Source organism: Opisthorchis viverrini (genome assembly GCF_000715545.1).
Source record: "Opisthorchis viverrini unplaced genomic scaffold opera_v5_251, whole genome shotgun sequence".
Classification (NCBI taxonomy): domain Eukaryota; kingdom Metazoa; phylum Platyhelminthes; class Trematoda; order Opisthorchiida; family Opisthorchiidae; genus Opisthorchis; species Opisthorchis viverrini.
Window position 1 is genome coordinate 311,662 of NW_008751908.1, and position 27,635 is coordinate 339,296.

The window sequence follows — 27,635 nt, forward strand, 5'->3', positions numbered from 1 at the left end:
TCGACGTTTCCTCTAGATATATGGCATTTGTGGAACAAGTCCCCACCCCCCTTGCTTCAGTCCCCCCTTCACTAAGTCCTCCCTCCGCCACTATGTGGTCGTTAGGCACCAGTTTTCACTACTGGTGTATTGCTGATGATTAACCTCCAGATAACGTACGGTCAACAGTACGGCAGTGAGGCTTTGGTGTTGAACACTGATGTCATGCTGTCGATGATGATGATGGTCAACCCAATCAATTTCACTCAGTCCCAGTTGAACATGCTCGAAGCAACCTAACCAGCAAAAAGTCATTCGTGAAGTTTATTGAAATTGGTTCGATTGTCACAACAATAAGTTCCGCTGTAAATATAGTTCTTGCCAACTGGAGCATAGGTCTGGCAGTGAAGAAACAAACTAAACGGAACCAGCCGAGCTGGCTGTAGACGAAGCTGATTACGACAACGTTGAGTATTCACGAGATAAACACACGTAAAGGTTGTGAAGCTGTACAAGAGGTTCAAGTAGCTGTTAATTTGTAGAAAAAATGGGGCGGAGTTGACAACAGCAAGCAGTGTGTGTGTGTGAAGCCAAATCAGCCCAGTAAAGTAAACAAGACGCTGGGGCATCAGATTCACCTGCTGGGGCTCATGAAATGGAGAGGTTTTTGTTCACATTTTATGTCAAATCCACTGGTATGTAAATCATGATAGACAAAACCAACTGTACAGATTCGACGACATGCGGAAAATGGTCAAAACAGGTAACTAACGGTTCGAAATGCAAGTAGTAGTCATGAGATCAACCCGGCAGGAACGCATCATCAGCGAGGAACAAAGATTGTGATTCTCTATTAGAGGGTTCGTTTCGTACATAGTTGTGTGACCGGAGGAACATAAGTTGAATAGGGTTGTTCTGTGGCAATGATGCGGGAGGGATGGTCATATAGGTAGTTTTTCGTGATGCGCATAGTAATAGAAATGGAAAAGATAGAGAAACCGGTGACGGGAATTGACAACGAATGAAAAATAGTCGCTGGGTATGGCTCGATGAAGAGCAGTTAGTAAGCGATTTCGTAAACTGTAGCTTTTCGGTCACCTGACCCGCTGACTAGAAACTTGTCGTCTAGGGAAATGTCGCAGCTCAACACCGAGGAATTTTCCTTCAGCTGAAAATATAGAGTAGAAATGTGTAAGAAGTTAAGATGAAAAGAGAAGATATCCTATGGACAAAACGCACTAGTTGTTTGTAAATGAGTGCACTGCATCCTAAAATAACGGAGGGAAGACGGCTTAATCAAGTGGAACTTTAAGTCTCATTCAACAATTTAATGCTCCGCTCTTTGTGTAATGAGACCTCCTCCCGATGAGAGTTGAACGAAGACGTACTCTTATATCCAGAGCCTGGTTCGTCATATCATTCCCTAAACTACGGCTTCGAAAGCGCAAATTGGTAACATACAGCTTGGCGACTATCAGAATTCTGAATAAAGTTAGGACAAGGAATTTTAACTCTGGAGTCCGTTTAGCCCATGAACCGAAGTGAAGTTGAGGGCATAGGATCCACAAGTTTTGGTTTGTGTCCGAGAGCTATCTGCCCAACATCACAACTACCCGGACATCCTACTTTTTGTGTGTGGAAAGTGGCAACTGATGTAAACATCTTTACTAGCTGAACCATGCTAACACAAGGTATCAGTAGAAAAGTAAATCTCAAAAGATCACTACGAACAACGAGGACTCATGACAAAGGTGAAGAGACGGTTGCGGTAAGATTATTGAGCCATCATCTACTTCTGAAATGGACACTACGGAAGTGACTGAGACGGTTAGTATAACAAGAAAAATGGTTGGATTTGAAGCAGGGTACACATGTGGCGCAGAATCTAATACGATAACCTCCCATAAGAGTTTACCAGCGAAAACTAGATCTACCCTAGGAACGAATCAGACGTGAATCAGATCATTATTTTCGACTGCCGGGGAACAGTGTTTTCAGACCACAAAGAGAGAGTAAGCTTGACAGGCGAATGATTCTGAATGTCTCGAATTTCCCATTTTCTTAAGAAAAACGGGATTATACAGCAAATTTAACTTAAACAAACCATATTGAGTGATAGGTAGCCGGAATAATGACAAGTATAGATCCTAGCTTTCAGAATTTGCTTTATTCGGGTACTGGGTGACGGTGTTCCTGGAAAGTTTCACTCTTCAGGCGAAATTCGCATCAATACGGACGAATAAATCCCAAGTGGTTGGATGGCCTTGAAATTTGTTTGATTTGCTGAAGCAATCCTCACCACATCTCCACTTTTCCTCAGGTCGGCACATGACCTATTCAGCTTCCAGTCAAGCATACAGGATAAATGAAACTCGTTGCACCATCGTCTTAGTTACAACGCCCAAAAATTAGGTCATAAAATTTTAGCACAGTCATTTTTTCTTACGATTGGTCGCCTCTCATGCAATCGAGGAAACTAGATTATCTGATTACAGTTTGCGTCAGTACGTCGTCTAGCAACGAGCTTTTACACTGGCACAATGATCAGTACATTTATCTTAAACGGAAAAAAACAAGGTAGTCAGGTTGTGCAATAGGCCCCATCGCGTGATTATCCGGGTAAATCAATAGGGTGAGGGCAGTTAGTGGGAGTTGCACGTGCATAAGATCTCACAACACCCCATTCTTCTGACGAATCACTTATTTGGTAATGAAACGTAGCTCTGTTTACGGATTTCGTAAGCGCTGGCTTTCTGACCAGACCGAAAGTCAGTCGCTCCATCGAAGCAAGCGCGGCATATAAGATTGGGAATGTTCGAGCTACTCATCAGTAGCCAAAACATTTCACGCCAGGCAGTGCTACCAGAACGCAGACCTCGGTCATTGTCGCAGAGCAGTGAACCTCGTTTCCTAGACGAAACCGGTGAATGAATGGACCAACTGGAGGAATTTTTCTTGAAGAAAACGGTAAAATCCGACCGAATGGCTAAGGTGTAACATGTGAGAATACATTTTTTGTGTCTCAAAAGTAAAAAACGCAATGGGAGGGAATGCAGTGTGAACGCTAACCTGGAACAGATTGGCTCCGTACGGCGTCCGCCACGCGTATAAGCAATGATCTTTACCAGTCGAAGCAAACCACAGCCCACTGTGAGCGAATTTCAGCGATAAGACTGAGCTCTCGTGTAGAGTAAGCTGATACTTTTCTGGATGGTTGGGACTAAATACTTCCACTTGATCCGTCTCCAGTCCTACGGCAAGCCAATCTCCAGACGGTGAAAAGCCCAACGAAAAGACCTGCCCACTGAATTCGAACTGATTTGTTTGGCAGTGCTCACGTAGGTCCCAACATCGAACAGTTTTGTCCAAACCACCAGTCCATAACTTGGTTCCATCAGACCGGATATCCACACAAGAGGCCCCTTCCGAATGCCCCTGATACTGACGTATGAGCGTTCGGTTATGGATATCCCAGACACCGATATTACCGTTGGAGCAGCAACTGATGGGGAAAAGTAAGTAGCAATGTATCAACCGAAAGATCTGACGAAATGGAACTCAGCAATAGGCTACAGACGGAGTCGTTAATCCTCGACAGAAATAGACCCTCCCTTATGAGAAACCTTAGGCACTTTGCAGTCAGTTGCATGCAGTGAGCAAAGATATGGATAGGCTTGAATAAACCATCTAAAACGAAAGACTAATAGTGGTCTCTTCTGGGAAGGACAGTCGAAAAACTTAGACAAAAATGGTTAATCTAGGCCGCTTGGAAAACGACAATGTGTTGAGAATATATAACAAAGCAGTAAAATGCACCGACGGCGTTCATCGGCAATGTGCACATAACGTGTAAGTGTTGGGGGTATGAAGCTGTGAAACCGTACAGAGTCATTAATGGTGCTAATGACGAAAAAGAGAGAAACCGACAACCACAGACTGGAATGTGATGGAAACCAACAAGCATCACGACGCGAATGTGATGAAATGACGAGTAAGTGAGCGGTAGAATAGAAATATCAATTACACAAAGCCTCATCGTGCACAGTCCTCAAGAACTGACCTGAAACAAAGTTTGCCATCCGGAGACACCGCCAATGCATAGCACGCAGGAGCAGAGAAGTTGAGTTCACATTTGCGACGTGGACTGGGAGAGCCCAGATCCCAAACACTCAAAATGCTGGACTCACCACCGACCAACAAGGTGCGCCCATCCTAAAACGGACATAGATGAGTCAAGTAAGCTTTCGAAAAGATGACGTCAGTTGATTTCATAGGTAGTTTTAAGTACGCGGTACAGGTGCGCAAGCCTTTAAGTTCTAATGAGTGCTGAACCGGCCCAACCGGCAGTCATTTGGCTCGATGATCGAAAAGCCCGACGTTCAATGCTGACGATCAGGTAGTTAACTTACCCACCCATATGTCTACTCTCCAAAGGTCACTAACGGACCACTGGACAAGCGTAAGTTATTATTTTCGCATCTGACTGCATACCGACTATCTATGAAGCATACAGCTGCGAGGATCAATGTTCCGGTCTGTTGTCAATGCTTCCATAAAGTGGCCACAGACGTATACGATTAACCAAATCTGGATCATAAAAACGATGACCATGTTCAGCGGGATGTTTGCAGTCACAGATTCAATGGTGACAGACAATGGAGTTCAGATTACAATTTTTGAGTATGTTCAGTTTTGCGCTTCAAAATTTTTGTAGACCGCACTACGTTCCGCGATCCCAAAATCTGACTGAACTAGGGCTCCTAAAGCTGGGAAGCAGCAGAAACATCAAGCTAAACGTGCACATCTTTTTGCGGTTATGTTGAGCTATACTCAGTAACTCGATGTCAAATCAGCAGTCTCCATCCAGGGTACCCTCTATGGAGAATAATACGCTTTCCTTCTGCCGCAATGCTGTCCACAAAACGCAATTTTAGGAAAAACAGCCACATTAAGAGATTACTCAGTCGACATTTCTTCGGTCCCATTGGGCCGGGGTAGTTGTACAAGGTGTAACCAACTGCATGTGCGGTACTGTCCCAGGTCCTTTTGTTCCCTCCTGTGCTTAACATGAAAACGATCCTGAGGAAACCGATGAGACCAAAAACAAAGTTATTCCCTTCCCACCACCCCGGTACGATATTCTTCACGTTCTAAGTCACATATTAAGAGGCTTATTATTATCAATCCCCGATTTAAGTTATGTGATTGCTTTTTTTAATTTAGGGATGTTGTTTTGTCATGTGGCCAGTCGGCTGTTTCTTGACGTACGCATCCCACCCCTTTAATTAGATCCTTTGCTATAATTATTTTTGTGTTCTGTCACGTGGGTTCATGAGTACGTTGGGCACAAAGCATCATCGATTATGTGCCTTTTACTTGCGAAATTTCCTTGATTAGCAAAATGCCCGTTGAGTGCAACACCGTGCTGTTCGAATTAAGCAGTTCAGACGAAAGAGTCCTTATACAACCTCCAGCAGGCACGTCAAGTAATAATCGAACCAACCAACGAAGTGATCAGGATCGTGGAGCACAACATACAGCCCTTTTGCTGTGATACCCACCACCATTCCTTTCGCGCATGAATGATTTCATCAGCTGCATCCCGAAAGAATAGCTCGCATGAACCGAAAATAATAAACCCAGCACTTCTGTGGAATTTCACCGAATCTCCGACTTACTTGTGTCAATTTGATGGACCGCACATATTTGTCTCTTTGCAGACAGTCAAGGCTGGCGAGACAGTGCTTCGGCTGCGAGAGAGACCCATTCGATCCAGGCGGGCTGTTTGCCCCGGGAGAGGAAGCGCATGAAGTAGCTGCATGAAGATCCCACAGTTTCACACTTCCCTTACCCCCAGTGTATACGTGACGAGTTGAGTTGTTGATGGTCACTGCACATACGACGTCCCCATGGTCAAAACAGTGAATCGGCTTGGCTTGAACAGGCACGCCCGGGCTGTAAAATGCTTCCGGTGGGAGGGGAACCGGGGTGGGGGGTTGATTGTCCAACAGGAGAAACGAATAGGGACTGTGCAAACACAAAATGGGATAAGAAAAACGAGCGCTTGATCAGTAACAGCCGACAACGGCAAGTGGGCAAACAACCCCCTTACGAGAGAAGATATATTGACATGCGATAATCGTGGTCTGAGATCCACACAAACTGGCTGCAGTGGTGGGACAGATGTACACACCCTAAATACCCTAGTTCATCTTGCGCCTATATTCCTATGCTCTTAGCGCAGGTAACGGTGGACGAACGCAGAGAAGTAAATTGCAAGGTGTACACCCGCCTCTCATACCGTGTGCTCCGTGTGGGAACGGCGATGGTGGTGGTGAGGGACTCCATCAACGCAGTGGTGGTGTGCGTGAAATGAAGAGTCATTCAGAATGGAACACGGAGACAAAGGTCGAGAGTAAGCAACTCGATAGTTTAGCCCAGTTCGGGTGGGTGGGGCAGTGTGAACAAAAAACCGCTCGTGAGTGGACTAAGCCATTCAATGGGACCACATGAACCCCCACTCTAAAGACGTTTGTATCACGTACAAGACAAGCATAACAACCTGCGCTGCACAGACACTTGGGGACTAGGTCGAGCGAATGCACGCATACTTTCAGACTGAGCTAATGAGGCTAGGCTTGTGTTATGGCGACCACGACAACCAGTGTGCGGACAAACGCATGTGCATGTGTGTGTCTGTGGTGCTTCAAGCTAAGAATGTGGAGGGAGGGGATTGGTGAGTGGCTGGGGCGGTAACAATGTTGTAATTAGTCGGTCGACCGGAGACTCGTTGTCAAGTTGCAATACTGTGGGGGAGGGGGGACTGTACCGAATGGGGTGGATGATATAGAATGCAGGTAGAATAGGGACAAACGCGCATATGGATTGTCCGCTTGTCGTAAAGCCCAGCAGGGGTCGCCCACGGGGTAGAGCGAAGCGGTACGAAGAAAGCAAAGTCAACCAAATTCGCTAGTTAGTCGGAAATCCGGGCCACTTAGAAAACTGATGTTATCGCTCGGATATGCGCAAAATGACTGGAGACAAAGGTAGTGGAAGGATCTCCAAATATGAGTAATGGCTTGATAGAGTGAGGTGTTCGCAATGCAACGCATTTGGGAAACCATGAAACTTACGGTCTTCCAAGGCTGGGGATACCCGAGAGAGAGGGAGTGCTGTAACCAGCATCAAACATCATCTGGGGAAGGATAAGAGAGACAAATAAAAAGATCCATGAGTACATGCTGCAACGCAGTAAAGGAGCACGTAAGTTCGACGCATCGGAGTAGAAACAACCAAGTTGTCAACATCTGGGATGAGTCCGGTATGATGCATTCTAACCTAACCGATCGCCTTGGATGGATCGTATCAAATACTTTAGCGGAAAGATGGGATGCGCATGACTTGTGTTATTGAATTCAATTGCATCCTAATAGATAACCAGGTCAGAGAATCAAATCACCCCGAATGAGTCTTTCTATTTAACCAATATGTCTGGTATGTCTTCGTATGTGCCTCCAGAGTGGGTGGAATTACACGTGTCGTTCGACTGGTAAATAACTGGCATAACTAAACTTACTAACCGGCTTGAAGCCTGGCGATGATGAGAATCCTATCCGCCTGCAATTTGTGCACATGGAAAATCCTAGGTCTACGATGCCATGTCAAAGGAAATTAGGATAACACAAGCAAAGAATATGAAGTAATAATGCTCAAAATCGAGGCCAGCCACACGGCAAACGAATATTGTTATCACGCGTCTGGGGTAAGCACTCCATTAAGGGAGGGATGAAAGACCACCATACTTTTGGTGTATCACGGAGATTAGGTTAACCGAATAAGTGGTCATGAGCCACGAGCAGCTAGGATGACGCGCCCCAAGAACCCAAGAATCACTGCACGCCAAATTCGGTTGGGACAGACAAGCTTACTGAGGCCGTACTCAGCAATGAACATATGTCACGTAAACACTTCCCAGCATTTTTAAAAGATGTCTTAATGAGATCGACACGATTACCTATCTAAAGATGACTTGAAGTTAAAATACACCGATAGGTGTGTAACTCTTCGAGTTCCGTGCTCGGGGGTTGAACACCGCGCAAGATACTATGATTTTACGTCGAGCCATCCACAAATTTCTGTGAAGACACATCAGGACTATCTCTAGAAGTTTACCGGTACACCACCTTACAGAAAATGCCAGATCACCCCCAACTAGAAAAGTTGCGGTTTTCGTCTACTCCTGTTCCACCGGTTGCCTTCGCAAGAACGATGGGGAGTGCGAAGGATGAGACGAAGAGGAAACCTAATGGCACACGGAGTCGTCGGATGACTTTCAAGTTACAGATAGGCTGCACTCGGATTTCCGTACTTGAGTCCGCAGGATCCGCTGCACCGGTGACGCTCGAAATAACTATGAACATTCAATCGTGTAGTAGATATTTTGAACCAGTTCCCAACTTTTCTAATCCGTATAAAACCTAACGTCTAAAAACCGGCAAAGATGGCACGAAAATCCGGATAACAAGAAATTTCTCTTAGAAACTGTTGCCCTTCTTGGCATTCAAACCTAAGGACTTGAGGGATCACTGAGATCGGGAAAGAAGTCGCCGTACACACAGTCCTAAAGACATTTGCATACTTTTCGAGTGTTCGATTCCGGAAAACGCACCTGATGTGTGAAGAAAAAGAAGGCATCAGCGGTTCTATTCTAACTAAAACGAACTTCTAGATTCAGTGTCTGCCATACTTGGATGTATTTACCACCCGACTTAGCAACACATATAGCAACCGCTCTAAGCAGGTCATCCGAGAAGGTGGAAATTGTGTCAGCCTAAACGGGCCCGAAACATTATCTAATGATCGAACAATTGATATCGTAAACAGGAGGATAGGACACCTGAACATATTATAGTGACGAGTGGGGAAAACCTACCGGTGGGAAAGTCGCTGGTGGAAGAACAGGCAAATTTGATGGTAATGGTGGCCCAGTGGGCATCATCATCGAACCACTGGAAACAGCTGCCGCCGCTGCAGCCGCCGCAGCAGCAGCTGCTACAGCAGCGACAGCTGCGGCAGTTGAAGACGAGGGGGAAAAAGGTGGTTGAGGTGGTACCGAATGAAGTCCACGTGATAAGTTCGGAAATCCTGACTCTGGACCGTTTGTTTCAGCATCGAAGGTAGAACCTATAGACGCACCAGTTGCAGTCACTGCAGCGAGTGACGTGGTGAGCAGACCACCATTGTTTGCTGGGAGAGAACTCGGGTTCGTAATCTTATCCAACGGGACCGAGCCGGGGATATTAGGAAGGCTGTTTGGAGTGAGTGGGTAGACATCGGTGGAAGGTGTAGCGCCGTCCGAAGTGAGGTGTGGTGGAGACAAAGAGACTGCACTGACGCCCGGAAGATTAACCAAACCAGAGGTAAGTGAATTCGAGACTGGACTGGTGTTGGCAAAGTCTGTGAGTCGAGAATACAATTCAGGGTGGGGAATGATTAGACCGGTGTAGGCGGAAACGTAGGCACTAGAAAATTGCGAACCAAGCTAAAAGCGATTCGCAGCGAGCTTTAACAGGGATCAGTCCGGGTTTTGGAGCGGACATGACTGAGGCACCCGCCGATTGAAAACAGTTGCAGCAGTCTTCTGCTGCCAGGTCAGGTAGCACAGGTAAAACACAAAAGGATAGAAGAACGGAATTTCCAAATCAAAGATATACACTCAGAAGTACAAACACGATCAAGCTAAACAAGTCATCAATGGCGAAAACTCAGTGACTTCTGCGCGTCGTATCGTGGTTCGAGCACACGCCCTGCTTTTTACTGAGCCTAAAAGGTATCCTACGATCTCATTTGGCGCTGCCTGTATCGATCGTTAACAGACGGTCAAGTCAGCGCACAAGCCTGATGATGACTACCAGCTGTTGTCGGGTCTTGAGGTAGGGACGAAAGTGATGGTGGTAGGAGGAGGTGGGGGAACGATGGGCGCATCTCTACTATTGCAAGGGTGGCCGAAATCGTGCATGAAATCAGTGTAACAAGAACAGTTTTGCGACGACGTGGTAGGAACTCGATGCTTGCCCATAAGATGGTTTAGTGGTTCATTCAGGAGAGGGCATCATGTGTCAACCAACCTAACAACACTAACAGAGCAACACCCTGCTTCCTATAGTGGTGGGATGCGAGTGACAGTATCAAAAGCCTAGAGGAACATGAGGGAGAATTGTTAGGTGTGCGCCGGAAGGGTGGGAGGAATGCGGTGAGTTGTTAAGATAGCGAATGCACAGGCCACGTTTTCAGTCGAGAGACAGTTGACACACCCCGTTTGTGTGTGACAGCGGCCGCGGCCATTTTGGGGTGGGGATAGTGGATGGATGGAACAAACATGCCTCAAAATGAACATGCATGGGGGGGCACAACAACAAACAGGCACACATATTCGGCTTATTTGTTCTGCGTACGTGCGCACAATAAAACCGGCTGACTGACCAAATGATCGAAGTATCAAATTAGTCCTTCCGGAAGGTAGACGAATAGATGGTGTGTGAATGTATGTCGACTTGGAACCGAACCCTTACTAGTTGCACAAACAGCAGTCACAACAGCACACATTTGGAGGCGAGAGATAAGGCAGCGGCGGCTGCTGCTGGCCGATTGAGACTCGATGCGAAATTGACGTGCACAAACTAGCGCGTGTTCGGCGCATTCATATGAATCGGTCCGTGTGTACTGGGGGGGGGGGGGCATGCGCACAATAAAACCGGCTGACTGACCAAATGATCGAAGTATCAAATTAGTCCTTCCGGAAGGTAGACGAATAGATGGTGTGTGAATGTATGTCGACTTGGAACCGAACCCTTACTAGTTGCACAAACAGCAGTCACAACAGCACACATTTGGAGGCGAGAGATAAGGCAGCGGTGGCTGCTGCTGGCCGATTGAGACTCGATGCGAAATTGACGTGCACAAACTAGCGCGTGTTCGGCGCATTCATATGAATCGGTCCGTGTGTACTGGGGGGGGGTGAGCATGGCGATTTGTGACAACAGAGAGGAGCTAAGTCGGACAAGTCCCGTTGTCCTATCCACTGGCGGTGGTGGTGGAGTAGGGCGGATGGGCAAAATCGATCGTGTTTTAGTTAGGAGTGGTGACAAGCCAAAAGGACGGGGGTGGGATGACGGTGGAGTGTAACGTCCGTCACAAACCCTTCCGCCTCAAGCTACGACACAAATAGACACACACACAAAGCAGAGACCTTAGAGCTTAAAGAACTCCAAGCTAGTCGGATGAACTGTCAATTTGGTAGGATCAGTTGTTGGGCCATGGCGGCGGCGGCAGCAGCGATGAATGGGGTGATGGTGGTAGGATGATGATGGTGTGCAAGAAGCAGGGTGGTGAGTGAGATAACATGACTGGAGAAAACGAATGTGAAGAGGGTGGTTGTGGTGGTGGGGATGATGGCGCACGCGGTGTATTGAAGCAGGAAGAACGACCAACAGTGTAAAAAGCAATGGCAACCATTAGGATAGTGTAGGGTGTGTGGCGGGTTGGAGTGGTTGACCGACGGGTGCTTTAGTTACGTGTGGATTCACTGAATGGTACATACACATAGGTATAAACCCTATCATTCCCAGGTCGACAGAAAAAAAGAAACGCTGTTCTCATGGCATTTTGTGTGTGCCAACGGGGTGCAAACAGAGGATACCAGATGTTGAAAGGATGTATGGTGGAGGTTCGAATTGCGCGTGGTAAAAGTGATTTTGTCCTCTTAAGAGCGTGTATTGGTTACTAGCAGGAGTCATCGGAAAACTGTCCTCCATTCTGGTCCGGTGCGGGAGAGATAAGGTAATCATTTCATAGATTAATGTCATCTGCCTGATAAAAGCACGGTTGTAATCCGGACAACAAATTTTCAGTTCACCGAACCAAACTCACAGGATGGCAACTGAACAAGAAAACTGCCACCTGCTTGCATATGTTCAACCGTCTGGTAAATGTATCCAGAAAAGGACCATGGAGATTATTCTCTACATCCGGTCATCTGTTTCAACATTTTATTTTTCGGAGAAGTATATGTGCATTTGGGAGGAAGACCACATTGAGGACACCTTTAGATGATTTGACAAATAAGCCAAATAGGGATGGATTTTTGGTTGAGAATGTGCAATTCTATTCCGACCCACAGCGACTTGTGAAGTAGGCTTTAAATTGTACGTGAATATGATTGAAAAATATTCGGCAGACGAAGGCTGGATGACACTAGATCAAATGTATTCCGGCACAGATCCCCAAGACTCTGTCGGGCATTTCCAACTGTTCAGTGACCTGAGCGTCCCTAAGTCAATTGTGAATGCTCTTTTAATTGACTAAACAGGTATTTAAAGGTCTTTTTCTTGAATAATATCTAGTCAGTTCAGATCAGCTGGGGCTCGGTTACAGAAACAGCCCCGGGGAACTACTGGACAAACCAGTCTGAAACGAATTTATCCCTTAAGAAGCCTTTCTGGCGCTCACCCGGCAATTTGTCTTCATCGTTTTCCGGCCAAATAACCTATTGTGTCATTTCCCGACAACTTGAGGAGATGGAACATAGTGTGTGAGTGAAATTACACGTAAATTAAATGGTCTGTTTGACGTGGTAGCCTGCATGGTAAATATATGCGGATGCTTTGGAAATGTTTAGGCCGGAGCAACAGGCATATGGGCATGCATTTCAATGTCTACTTTAGTCTCGACCAAAGTGATGTCTATGAGAGTTATCATCTCAGGTTCATCGGATGGCTGAGCCAGAACACAAGGCTTTAGTAACCAAACGCTCTTCATCACTCTGATCGCATCTGCATCTACCTAGCATAGCACCCGGTAATTCGATTGTCCAGTTAAAACCGATCACTTGCACCGATCAAGGAGAGCTTCGACACCAAGTTGGGTGTGCACGTTTGTCGCAACTTACCTGCAATCTACCTCGAGCTGGCCCACGTATCGAATCGCCTCGCCACTAAAACCAGGCTGTAGAGGCGTCGGACAAAGCTAAGATTCGAAGGGACCGGCTAGGTGACTCATGAACTCCCGATCATGTCAGGAACCTCGGTCGAATTAGATCTTCTTGAGTCGTATGTGGTTATGCCATTCCAGTATTTGGTTTAGGTTGCGGGCCTTCTATCCAGACACATACATAGATAATGAAAACAGAAACTTTTCCAATAGAGCCGAGTGGTCCACAAAAGTGTGCCACCACAGCTTTCATAGTAAGGATGATTGAGAACACTGTTGCGAGGAACTCAAAAGCTTGACTTACCTGCAGTTGAATTAGATGGCAATTTATTCACTCCCATTGCGAGGGATGAGGGAGAAGCGGGAGCTTTGATGAACGTGTTAGCTTTTGATGGAACAAGATCATTCACCCCATGTGGACTGGGGGTTACCCCACGACTTTCTGAGCCATTTGTAAGACTGTTTGCACTTAGTGTTGGGGGACTGTCATTAGATTCTTTTCTCTCTGCTTCCGTTACAGGTTCCGAAACACGTGGTCCGTGTTCAAGGGCATTATTGATTGAGGGAGTTTTGGAAGCAGCGCTTGACTTGGCTGATGGTGTGTGACATCGAGTGACTGGGGTGCCAGGCGCAGCTTTACCTCGAGTCTATGGTGCGAATGGACGGGGACAGAAACAAATGTCATCAGTGGATTTTACGAGCGTTACAAGAAGAATGAGAAAGACTTCGTAAATACACACTACAAACTCACCGCCGATCGATCACGGACCAGTTTATCGTTCCATGCGGAAGAAAATGAGTCCTAAAAAAGAGGAGTAATTCCGATGTCAACATAACTAAATTGTAATACAATATAATAATTATATATAATAAAAATAATATAATAAGCTACCAAATTACTGAGACAAAAAGCTTACCAAGCCATTTTCTTCACTTCCAAACATGTGATTGTTGGCCTCGTCTGAGGTGGGCTATGAAGGGGGCAGAACGGCAAGTAGGGTAAGAGCACAAAAAACAACCCAAACAATACGAATGTCTAAATTTGAGGTATTCATCTTTACCCGATCGGTCCGCCGACGTTTCTCGTCCTGATGAGCATGTAAATCATTTGGTCCGGGAGAGTAGGAGCTTGGACGCTGTCGGTGACCTGAGTTGGCAAGAGGTGTTGAGCTTTTAGGAGGCGGCAGCCCGTGGACGGAACTTGGAAAAGGAGAACCAAAGTTTGGCATCATGTTTGCAGTACTTGTAGCTGAAGGAGGTAAAAGGCTGTTGCTCAGCCCACTGTTTGGCCCGCTTAAAAGATGCTGAGGACCTGTCATTGCTAACGCAGAGTTGGGTAATCCTGTTGAGGAGTCTGGGGCAAGACCAGCGGCAGCAGCTGCAGCAGCGGACTGTGCGGCTGCAAAACTGGCCATAGTTGCCATCAAACTGTGTGCATCCATCACTGATGCGGTGGAAGATCCACCAGGTAATCCTGTGCCTGATGGCGGTAATCCAAAAGCACCGGCAGAACAACTGGCAGCTGCGGCGGCCATCGCCGCTGCCATGGCTGCGGCTGCAGCGGTCCGCTGAATGAAAATCAAGCAAGCAATTGATCAGCTACAAACCGTGCACCATAGGTGAAAAGTGATAACAGCCAAGTCCTATCCGTAGCGGAAATGTACTCCGTTAATATAAGACAAACAAACAGCTTGTATTCTAAAAACTTTTTATGCTCTAGTTGCTCTTGCGGAAGTAAAAGGTAGGATGTATAAATGACAGCTTAAAGAAGGCAATGGTTTCTTGCGCTTTTTACTACCGAAGCCAACGACTTTTTGGTTCAAACCCTTTCGATGAGTGAATTCGCACTCAGTTTCATTTTCGGCGTCAAACATCCATGAGAAAAACAAGCATTTGAGAGTTGTGGGTTAGGTAAGTCATGAGTTATTGAGATGGTAGGAAACGAGATTACACTTCACGTCAGTTGATGAGTTTCAGATGGCTGCACAGTTAAAACACATTGTGACTTGGTTGTTCATCTTGTATAGGTTTAGGCTAGTTAAACTGGAATTTAAACAAGGACAGACCCGATTGTGGAGTGAAATGCTACTCAGATAGGCCGCTTCCCTATTTAGGTCCATAACAACCTTCCAAACACAACTTAATCGTAACTGGCTCCGCAACTAGACCATGAAGAACAAACTAACCGAATCACCTCTGTTACAGTGGCCGTCCTTAAGAAATGAATAATACGGTGTTCGAAAGTAGGGGGCAGAATGTCTTACAAAATGAACACATATCTTGTTTGTCCTCTGCTATATCGATATGTTTTCGCATGACGCGTCCCTATACAGTTTCCCTAAAATAGAGTAATCCAGCCCATCAAGCATACCGAAGAGATGCGACATCGTCACAAAGAGCACTTATAAGTTCCCCTCGAAATGCAGGATAAAGTGACGTTTTTCCAGTTCTATCAGTCTACGGGCCAAACAACTTGTTGGCTGAGTTGAAATGATAAAACCTAGTCTGAGAACTAGTCTCGCACATACTTTCAGCGTCAAGCTACTGATTGCGCTCAGCGAAATTTCTCAATGCGAAACAACAGCTCATGCGGATAGGCATAGTCGGTCATTAGGAACACACCCAGTTGATCTCACTTGTTTAGGTAAGTAGGGAACCAAGTTGGTTGACGGTCAGAAAGACGGATAAGGAAAATAGGTGAACGTGTCCGAATGTCAGAGCTTCAGGACAGGACAGGAAATAAGTGTAGGGATGTATAACAGGAACAGTAGGTTCTGGACTGTGATAGAGTAACTTACCTGTATTCAGCCCAGTCAAGAACGGTTCTACATACAGCAGGTGATGCAATTTCAAGTTTACATCGCCAGAACTAAGACAGAGTGAGCGCTTGCGCTGGTGCAATTATACTGGTCAGTTCATACCAAAGGGTATTGGACTCGAGTTTTGCGCTTATTAGGGTCCATTATTAGTGCTGGAATATCTGGCATACGAAACGAGTGCATAACCAGAAACTCCATTAGCACGTGCCGTGCAAACTTGAGCAAGAATTGGTATTCAGGCTTTGGTTTGCCCAGCGTCTCGGATTCGATGATCCAGGTGTGTCAGGTATCAGTTGCGTAAGTAGTGGTCACATGCTTGCCTTGCATGTCAAACGTATGGACTCTACTATGCAAGGAGCCCGATTGCAGTGTTTTCCTATTTGGTGTGAGCTCACTGGGATAATTGTACCAGAATAGCAGGAGAATCGTCTAAACGAAGGTGATGTGAATGTAGATTTCAAGTTTTCTAGGAGAATACCCAACATTCTTAAATCTAAGGTACAAATAGACAGGATAGAGTGAAATCGACAAATCCAGTGACTACATGGAAATCGCTATTCGATGAACACCGAGCGGTATTTGCCTAAAAGTGGGATTAGCATCCAACGATAGACAATTGGTACAACCTGAGAGCGATTAGAAACCAACTTTTAAGCACCAACACCGTTTCCTCCAAGCATATCTACTCCCCTAAGTAGATACTGCATACAGATAAGAAAGAACGTGTTAGATGATTTATGTTCATTCTGCAGTTCGGATGAAACGATACAGGCGTACAAAATGAAGAGTTTCCACAGAGGTAGCGCCAGTGAGCAAATTGTGCAGAAACTGCTCACAAGTATTGCGATAAGTTGTACGCCCCGTGTCATCAGACAGTCTCTTGTCAGGTACCAAAGGGGAATTCCCCCATTTGAGAAATTAGAAAGACTTCTCATGAGCCAGTTGTTGAGTATGATTATCATAACTGAAAATGACCGGGACATCCTGGGTACTCGAGCGTCAAGTGACGATATGCTGTCTCATTTAAAGGCACGAGATCAATTGTACACTCGCCTAGCTAGCGAGTCCATTAGTTCATATGATGGGGCTGAATTATTTTTTTTAAACAGTAAAATCAATATTGAATTCAAAGCAACTCTGGAACCATTCTGACTTTTGCCACATTTTGGCATATCCGATAATAGAGAGATGATCACAATCTAGGGGGAAAAACTGTCTGAAAGCTGCGACTAAACGATTTAACACTTTAGAGAACGATCCGTTAGATCGAGTTTAGTTAAGCGATGCTGCATAGCGTGGAGCTTTCAGTAGACAGCTTAGTCTTGCGGCTTACGTGCGAGGATTTGATATGCCCAATGTATAGGTTTGAAAATGAGTTTAACGCAAAATTAAAGCAGTTCTTTGCATTCCCCGAGGTGGGAACTAGACGAACAAGCTACACAAGTGTCTTATTCCATCGGTAGGAGGAATTGTATACTTGACCAATGGGAGGATGAGAAAACACAGGCGAACGGCACGTGCACACGCTCACAACTGCATGAGCCTCCCGGTCTGACTGGAGGCTCATCGAGTGTGGACAAAGCATAGCCGACCGACCAGCCGCCAGTCCCACCACCCTCATCACCTACCCAGTACTGGTGTCGTGTCGGTCCACCACCAACCTAGCCGGCATCGGCCGTAACGGACTAGCAATCACTTAGACGGATGCACGTTTTAACCTACCACCACCACCGCCCCGGACACGCACACACATGGCGTGTCACACGGGTAACACCACCCCAACCGGACGGACAAACATCGCAAGGTCTGTTGTGTGGGTTGGTACGCCCCATAAACGGACGGCCGGTGTGCGTTCATGCAAGAAGGGGGTGATCGCGATGATGGGGTGGGGAAAAGGATGAACGAAAGCTAAAAACAAGCGCTGGAGACAGCGAGTGATGGGTTGCCTGGTCGTACGATGGCAGACCGCCACACCCAGCATGCATACCATCTATCTCGTCAATCGACTACTAGTACTACCAACCATGCTACAGCCTATTTCGATCTAAAACCAAAGGCGGTCGTGGTTTTGATACACGGCTGCAGATGATGAAAACTTTGCTTGACCATAAGGCGGTCCGGTAGGAGTTGTAATTTGCTTTCACAGCACAACCACCAGGTCTGTTAGCTTTCAGTCAGGTCATATCTTGATCGCTCCCTCTCGGCTGTAAGCGACAGACTGAAAATTGGTTGTGTATTGCGTCACAGGCTCTGCGTGCCAAACACTCAACTCAGCAACGCAACATTTGCAATATACTCACCCTTTTGGAGACATTATTGAGATCTTATAAGCTCTATTCTATGCGAACCGAAAGAGGCAGAAACCCAGTAGTTGTGTGCGATATAGAAGACGGTTTTCGTCGGACCGCCTATTCACGTCTACATCCTATTCAACGTTCAACTTTGACCAGGATTGTGCCATTTTCAATCTCCATGCTGCGCCACTGTATACAGCACCTCACGCATCTCCGTAAACACCATCTTGCAGTTGCGGAGGTGGGCAAACAGATTCGCGAACAAAACCACGCCTCGTGGTCAAGCCTTATTCATACAGTCGGACGTTCTATCCGATTGGTCATCGATTCGCGTCGGAGACGGCCTGGTAGTCACCAATTTAAGGGCTTGGATCAAAGCCCGAAAAGTTCAATCAAACCAAGCTCTCTTCTCCTCCTTACTCATCGGGTGGGTATAGAAGCAATGGACACATGATGCTTTGATTAAATTTCAGACCACTTCCGCTGACAAATTTGACTGTGGGTGCGATTATTCGTTAAATAGCTGTTGTGACTAATGGACATGTGTCGTGTGAATAGTCGACGATTCTACTGCAGTATGTGATAACGAACCCTCTCTCTGCTGAGTCCCTAATGGAAACAACAGCTCTCATGCGATTCGGCAAATCAGGATCTGACCACAACTTTGCTTGTAGAAGATAGGGATGCCCTCCTATTACAACTATCTCCCTAGAGAGACCTCATGAAGGAGTGCAATCGAAGCGTGGCTTGGTTGCTAGCTTTACAAACGATTTCATACAACACTCCACAACAACACAACTTTCCATAGTAAGGCATCTGGTTTCACTGGAACAATGAAATTAAGACGGTCTGCGTTAGTCTGACTGGGAGTCCGAACGCGTACATCCGGTCCACACCGGAAATTAGGTATCTTCAACACATGTGTCCATAAGTAAGCATTCACAGTGCTATTCGAAGGGTACGCTTGCTGCGCATTATCGTGCTTGCAAGAACTGAACAAACTGAGCTTTACTAGGTGTTGCACAGGTCTTATTAGCCGAATTCGACTCGTCATACACCGCATTTGTTCCCTATGTATGACGTATCCTAACGTGCAATACGGCTGCAGACTAGAAATATCCTCCCTTCTATCATGCTAAGCATGGTGAGAACGAGAGTTCTTCCAGTTCGGTTGAGGTGAGGCACTGCTTTGGTTAAGCATCCGAGTACAAAATTCAATTGACTTAAGAAACAAACTATTAAGACAAGCAACTTAACAGGGACCAATGCTTGCAAAGGATTCCGTAAACCTATAGTTGTCATTCGGTGCTTTTTCTGGGTGTTGGAGGGTGAATAGAGGTTTGATCGACTGATATCTGCATTACTTGCAGCGCACCCTGAGTTTGAATGCACCTGAACTCTGCTGAACTGACCAGAATAATTGGATCAGAACGAGAGTGATACAAGGATATGAAATGGCAGATAGTTACTGCAACGTTATTGAGCCGGAATTTTCATCAGAATAGTACCCCGCCATGCTGTAATGCACGATTGTACGGTTGCTTAAGGGCGCTCATCTACAGGATATTCGTGCATTAGGAACAAGACCTGCTCAGGATTCCTCAGGCAAACACTGCTGATTGTGGTAAGAGGTGGTAGGTACTTCTCGCCTGTTCGGCAGGCGACCGAACTGCAAAGTTAAAAAGCGACTAGTTGGAACTGGTGTACTGTCCTGAGGGCATCGCAACAACACCAGGTAGCATAATTGCGCGAATGAAAAACAGCTGCGGTGACAACGAGAGAGATTCAGTGTGTTGTGCGCAGAAGAGCAACACAAGCCAAATAGTTCTGCTTTGTCTCGCAGATTCAGCACAAAAAAGCAAGCCCCTACCCGCTGGCTTAGTGTCATTTCTGATGAGGTCTGTAGTCACACCCAACATGTACCGACGCTTCATACGCAAGCGAACACACACATACACACACACGAACCAAACACACGTGGTCGTTGTGACCAACCGCCTGGGCCATTTGGTCACAAACATCCGCACACATAGGCATTCGAGGAACATGCACATGCAAAAAATGGGTGTTCTTCTAGCCGCGGAGGTCCATACAGTTGAATCACACGCTCGAAACGGTTCAAACGACGGGGTGGATGAAATAAGGCAAAGACAGACTACAGTCGTTGTTAGTTTTCTCGTCCAATTCCACCCTGGCAGAGTGCACATGGACCTGTCGAGACCGACAAGAAATGGGTGGCACGCCGGAAACCTATCAACAATGGTTGGATTCGGAAGAACGCGAGTCTGGCAGTAATAACCGAACAGTGAGATAAAGGGCAGACCGTAGGATCAGGTGGACAGAAGACGACGCGTGAGAACGAAATCAGGCGCTCTTCATGTGTAGAATGGAGTAGTCTCTCGATTACCATTCCAGAAAACAACTATTTCGGCCGCAATAGAGGGAGCTATGATCCAAATGCAGGGATGCTAGTGCACACATTCCATGACACTTGTCCCTACAGCTGGACAGAAGACGATGGATCGAATAGGAAATTACGATGACTGTTCACCACCTTTTCGTGTTTGATTATAATCCCACGGATTCGAAATATGGTTAAGACAGAAGTGGCAAAAAAATTGACGTCCACTCCTAAGAAATGGTTTCCTATAGAGGAAAATGCCGGTAGCTCAGGTAGATTAGATGGTCGTTGGCTTGTTCGCTGAGCTGAGCACTGATGATGTCACCTCGATTGGTGATGAAACGTTTAAAAAATGGTTGTTCATCAGATCTACCCACCATAGCAAAATGACATTTCGGTAACTCACTCTAATGAATAGGACGATCAAAGATGCACTAGTGTCGGTGCAACTTAATGTGAGATCGAGTCAACCCACATGCCAGACGTAGATAAACCAGCGAAGAGCATGTGAGATCGTACCTCAGACGAAGTTTGGAGTTAGGAGAGGGACCGAAATAGATATTTCAAAACAATGCACTCTCTCCCTTTCTCGAAATACCTCTTCTGATACGATCAAGTGGTGAGAGAAGCCAACCGATAGGTAGCATGAATCATCAACCAGCACATAAGGGCGAATTAGGGTATGTTCACAGATTTGCTCCAAGCTGGAATTGGTGAACGTTAACGTTTTTGGTCATTGTTTGTGTACGTGTCCGCGCATACCTGCTTGCAAGCTGTCCGTCATGTGCTGACGAACAACACAGTCCGGAGTGTGCGCATTCGACGTTGATCAACTCTCACCGTCAGTCTACTCACATTAGTCAAAATGCCGATGGTGTTGAATTGGAAGTCGTAGTGCAGCGCAGCACAGAGAACAAAAATACCGGCTATCTCAGCGAGCGGAAGTACTGTAAGCTGAACTATCGGCGATGAATGTGCAAATAGGTGACGTGAAACTGGATGCGAAATGCCCTCGGAGATATCCATGCATATGGGGAGCAACGTGATACATAGTGACACATCAACGCCTCGATGCCAGAGAACGAACTATACGAGGTGGTTTTGTCCTCCTACAAGCACACAGTCTATCGTGTTGGGATGATAGATTAATTCAAGTAGTCACTTATCATGCTACCTTTTGGGGCTTCAGATTATGGATACGGACGACTAGCGCCCAGGAAACTGACTACCTGCAGTAAGGTCTAATACCACGTACCCGCTTTTTAGACACTGGTCCTCTGGGTATCCTGCAATACAAGGAGGAATCTGCCGAAGCAAAATGTCCAATCATGAACAATGCTTTGAATGACTGATGGATGGGTAAACCAACTCAAAGTGTGTGTTTGGACACAAGCTGGGGAAACAATACAGGCGAATGCCTACGTGAGTTCCTTTCGCCTAAGTTCACCATGCCCAGTGGTGTCAGACAAAGCTGCATTTTCTTAACTCTGTGATCGATATGCTGCTTGGAACTTATGTGTTTGCCATTGACACCTCGGGGATCGAAATGCCCCTACAGCCTACGTCCAGAGGTACCAACTCTTGAGTAACTCAGACCATTCTAACGAGCTGGCATGAGCTTCACACCTGAAAAGTATAGCGTAACCACAAGACTGGGTAGGATGAAAACCCATATCATGTAATTGAAAGTGGTAGATAAATTGATCTACACGAGCTGTTACGTAAATCCTGAGGATTAGCGAGAGATGACTTTCGCCAAACTCCGGCAACGGTGGCGTCAGTTCCATCTGCCAAAGTCAAAGTATACACTAGGAACGGGCAGTTCTGCCTTACGGATCAGAAGCACAGTCTCTTCACGCGGAAGATATAAGGAGAGTTACCACAGCCGGTCATGGGCACTTTCGAAAAAATCTTCAGGTCTAGTCGAGTCAGGTCAGTGGTTGGAGCGCGAATTCACTGACCGGAAGGTCCGTGGTTCGAACCAGACCTTTGCCTTTCGACTTGCCCTGTCTAGGTTTGGGTAACCTGGCAATATCCCAGCCCTCGTAACTCCTTCGGGTGGCGTGGCAGATAGGCACCGAAAGGGTGTTACAGCTGAACGATTTATTTTCATTTATCTAGTAAAAACATCAGGTTGGTGACATCTAGACACGTTGAATGGCTCTGGACGCAGAAAGGCTCCAGCAGTAGAGATTCTACCCGCACCTACGCAAACATACGCACTATGTAGTGTACAGGTTAAAAGACCACCCATCTTGTAGAGCTCCTTTTGTCCAACGTTATGCTTAATGGATACCACCGGAAACGCATGGAAGCTCTGACCAGTTAGCTCAATCAGGTCTACTAGTGTTACCTCATCAGATGAGGACTTCAGAACGCGACACACCAATGGTTAATGGTGCTCCTACGGCAAAGCTATCATTTTTACCACATAGTTCTACTCCTTACTTCATTAAAAAAATTAATAATGAAATGGTCAAGCCATAACCTCCTAGTTCCCGAAGGACGAAACTGTAGCAATAGTTTTTCGTACAGTAAAAATAGCAACAAAATGGTCGGCGCCGTCAACCAATCAAGTCGATTTCTCTAACTTCCAGGTCAGTCAGCTGCGCGTATCAAAGTCATCTGCGCACATAAGCTTGGTCGATTACTTCGCTGAGCGCTAAGAGTTTCGGGTTAGGGTCGCGGTCTAAGACTGATGTTTCGGGGTCATCCAATGACCGGTGACTTGATAATGCCTCGTAATCGATGGTAGCGGTTTTCGGTCCTGGACTTCGGTCGATAGTCTAGTCAATTGACTCACATAAGGAGGCAATAGTTCAGGGTCCAAGTGGTCACCTTCAAAGTGCGGTCCATTCTTGTTCGCTGTATGTATTTTCTTTCGTAGTTTGCTATGGACGGAAAGGAATGTGGCAACTGAAACCAACGTACCGGCGGTAAACAGCTAACAGGTGCATCACCCAACCAAATTGAACGTTTTGAAGGAGGAATTCACTAGATTTCACCGACAGAAGAAACTAGGCGTAACTGAGGCAAACAAAGTCCGTAGCAATGAAGCCTTTTGATGAGAAGCATCATCCGCTAAATAGACGGAATCCAGTGTTCTAGTAGCCAGATGACGGAAAAACGTATGGACCACCGACTGACAAGTGTTTTCGATCCAGCCAGTTTCGATCGAGGCAACAACTACAGGGTCAGCACATCCATACCAAGCTCCACTGTGCCCTTTAGGCCTCCGTAGACTTCACATGAGCATTCGAGCAGACATTGGCGGATCAACGTGACGGTTTCAAATGCTCCTTGAAGTCCCGCAGATGACCGATGTTAACTAGGCGCGGGTGCCACTGAACGTAAGCCGGTGGTGCCAATGAAAAGAGTTCGAGCGGGCTGGTTAACTGACTTACTTTGGTCAAGAGTAAAACGTCACAAAAGATCCGTTTGGAGGCGCATTGCGATGCGCAGTTGAATGAGATTACATTTAGGCTATTCAAGGTGTGGATGGAAGTGTGTTTTAACTATGTTCTTTATACGACCGGCAATCAACTTGACAACTAATGTAACCTAAGAAGAAAGTGGCACTCGCAGGTCTTTGAAAGTCGAAACAAAAAGGACATCGGAACCGGGACTGGTGCAAAACTACTATACAGCCATGAGGAGAAAAGCCCTAGTAAAGAGAAAAGAGAAGGACAGAGACTTGGTGCGAAAAAGCCCTATATCTTCAAGGAAAAAGAATAAATACATCTGAGCATCATGTTGAAGTACGGTAAAACTAGCGAGATCGATCCAGAGACCTTTGCGAACCTCACCCAACCTAAACCTAGTGTACAACGACAGAACTTTTGCTACGCAGTCTGGATAGTGAATGACAGCATGCGTACCATATCCTGCAGGGTTTCCATCTACCTGTAAGCGAGATCACATGGGCCCCAGCCAGGAAGACGGGAAGATCCCACAACACTAAGTTTGACAGTAGCCGCTATTATTTCGCGTTGTAACGTCATTACTTGTCCCCAACGGACCTTTCGTCAACAATTGTTCGGAACAGAAGACAACGTCTTCTGTAGACGATGAGTGGGCATACCAAGCACCTCAACCTGACAAATTTAATCTCCTGCCTTCGTGGCACTTCGTTGCGTGCTCGTTGCAACCAGCCTACTCTTGTCACGCTACGGAGACATTGGTGATCAAACACTTGAAGAAGAATGAGGTCCTGAGAGCGGTGGGGCAAAGTTTCACAAATAAGGAGTGAGAATGCTCTTATGGTTGCCTCACATGGCTCTCTATCTTCAGTGAAATTCCGTTCTGACGCCATAAACGACGCAAGTTGGTTCCTTACTTGTCAGCACATTAACCTCATTAGTTACAGTATAATCACAGCTTATACAACTTATATGTGAACCGGTTAACAAACATAGGCCTCCCACTCTGAAGTTTCAGAACAGCACAAGTGGATGGAAAACTGAAGCAAGACTACACTTTGGAGGTGCAAAACGCATGCCACAACGTGGGATCGCGGATGTATAATCGTCAGACAAAACGATATTGTCCACATAATCCAAGTCCGTTGACCTTTCCTCAGACGTCATTTGGATACTTAGATTCATGGGCTGGTCTCCTTCAACATAACTGCCGAAAGAACCCAGCAGGTCTGAATGGAACATCAAGACCAGCCTGCCATCAACAACAGAAATTCGGCGCGTAATATCAATTTTCCAAACTAACAAGATACCTGGCCCGGACGGTCTGCACCCCACGCTCTTCAAAGAAGGGGGCCAAGTCCTGGTGGAAAGTTCAACAACCATACTTCAGAAGATTTGGAAGGAAAACAGAATATCAGCCCAATGGAGCTCCTCGACGGTCATCTCGGTTTTCAAAAAGGGCGAAAGAACGTCATGCGAAAACAATCGTGGCATCAGGCTGATATCCGTCGCATCTGAGGAGCTCTCTGGCATTATTTTGCACATGTTGATGAATTATCGGGAGATACGGATTCGTGACAATCAATCTGGGTTTCGCCGTAGTCGACCATATCTTTACCGTGAGACAAATTCTTGAAGAACGCCACTTCTTCAGACGTCCAACGTTGGTCGCTTTTCTTGATTTGTAACCCGCGCCTTTGATTCTGTCGAGCGTCAGAAACTTTTTCAGTATCTGGTGATTAAAGGTGTCCCTTCTAAATCCCTTATGAGAGCACTGTATGTAAACTCCAGTAGGCGCGTACGAGTATACGGAATGCTTTCGCTTGGGTGCATAACATCGAGTAGTGTAAGACAAGGCTGTTCGCTCTCAACTTTTCTCTTCAAATTTGTCATTGATGTGCTGTTTAAAATTTCCCTGCCTGTTTCTGAAACCTGAGGGGTCGGAATGCACTCAAGACGCCTCCTCAAAGACATCGAGTATGCGAACGATACTGCACTCTCCTTGGTTCAGATTCATCCAAAATTTTAATTAAATTAAATAACTTTGCCGCACGGTTCGACATGTACTCCACACTTGCAAAGTGTAAAGTACTGCTACAAGAGTGAATGGGATCAAACCCAAGCCTCATGTTTCCAGATGAGCCAATCGATGTGGTAGATAAGTTTGTCTACCTAGGGGACTGACTTGGGATGAGTTTACTTCTCGAATTGGGAAGGCCAGGGCAACTTCTGCCAACCTCCGACACACATGGCGCCGACGTGACTTCAGTTAGCCTGTTAAGGACAGAGTTTACACTGCGGCAGTGCGACCCATACGGCTTTACGGGTCAGAGACGTGGCCTCTACATGCAGACAGCATACGAAACCAGTCAGCGTTTGACCATCGGTGTCTTCGAAGCATTGGCCAGATAAAGTGGAAACCTCGGACTAGCAACACACTAGTGCGCCAGATCGTTTTAGGAAAAGGGAACTTCCCCACGATAAATTACTCAGGCTTCATAGGTTACGCTGGATGGAACACGTACTCCACGTGCCAGAGAACCGTCTGCCTTGTACACTTATTTTCGTCCAGTGCTGTGCTGAGTAGAGCGACCGAGTGCTGGACAGTTCATGACCTGGTTACGAAGTATGAGGACACTAATCAGCAAACTCAGTCGGGTCGACGACTGCCGCGCCTCTGGGCGGGGGCCCCAAGATGCAACTTACCAACGGTTCAAGATGCTGACAGAAATGAAGAGATCACGCAGTCAGTAGCGCCCATGCATTAAATCTATCACGTTCAATGTGTAGGTGACTAGTTTCCATCCAACTGATTACGAAGGCTCCTCCAAGGCTTGGTTGTACGTCCCACACTCTCTCAATCTTCGGTGATCGAAACGGTAGCAACTGAAATCATTGTGCCTATGGTACACGGTTTATAGCTGATAAACTGAATTGAAGATTCCTGGTTCCTTGGATTGTGGACCCCATAACGTCGAGTACAAAATCGAATAAACCAGGGAAGGCATAATTCTGACGAACTTCACCAGTTGTCAGGACGAAAAATACAAAGGAGCAGTCTAATTAGACAGTATGCTGTTGGTTGTAAAGACACAGCGAGTTTTTTCAAAACTAACTTATTATCATTAGCAGGATGGAGGATCAGGGCTGTGATAAAGATTAAAAGAGAAGGGGTGGGTAAATTTACGAAAAGGTACACGGTTATAGCTGATAAACTGAATTGAAGATTCCTGGTTCCTTGGATTGTGGACCCCATAACGTCGAGTACAAAATCGAATAAACCAGGGAAGGCATAATTCTGACGAACTTCACCAGTTGTCAGGACGAAAAATACAAAGGAGCAGTCTAATTAGACAGTATGCTGTTGGTTGTAAAGACACAGCGAGTTTTTTCAAAACTAACTTATTATCATTAGCAGGATGGAGGATCAGGGCTGTGATAAAGATTAAAAGAGAAGGGGTGGGTAAATTTACGAAAAGCCCCATGTACCTATGAAAGATGGTCAAGCGTAAAGTGTCTACACCCTTCGGAACCACTGAACTAAACACACCTGAGTATCGTGTTGGAGAATGATAGTATCAGCTGGGTCAACCCAGCACCTTGACCTACACAACTAACAATATTCGCATGCCACATCGGCCGTCGCGTGGTGCCATCAGCCGGATCGCCTTACTTCTGCATACAGCAGGGCGGGTAAGCGAAAACAGGCTACTGCTGACGCCTCCCTTCTTTCTCC

General features: G+C 46.2%; 1 protein-coding gene across 1 annotated transcript in view; it reads right to left on the reverse strand.

Annotated features, from left to right (window-relative positions):
* Positions 1-300: 300 nt before the first annotated feature.
* Positions 301-27,635, reverse strand: part of T265_14734 (hypothetical protein) — a gene marked incomplete at both ends in the record, with an annotated part of 44,124 nt that continues 16,789 nt past the window's right edge. The window contains 10 exon segments of the mRNA XM_009175005.1: positions 301-1,147; positions 3,049-3,481; positions 4,040-4,191; positions 5,658-6,006; positions 7,113-7,174; positions 8,912-9,435; positions 13,271-13,613; positions 13,718-13,768; positions 13,884-13,937; positions 14,028-14,534. Coding sequence (XP_009173269.1) covers positions 1,040-1,147; positions 3,049-3,481; positions 4,040-4,191; positions 5,658-6,006; positions 7,113-7,174; positions 8,912-9,435; positions 13,271-13,613; positions 13,718-13,768; positions 13,884-13,937; positions 14,028-14,534 — 2,583 coding nt within the window.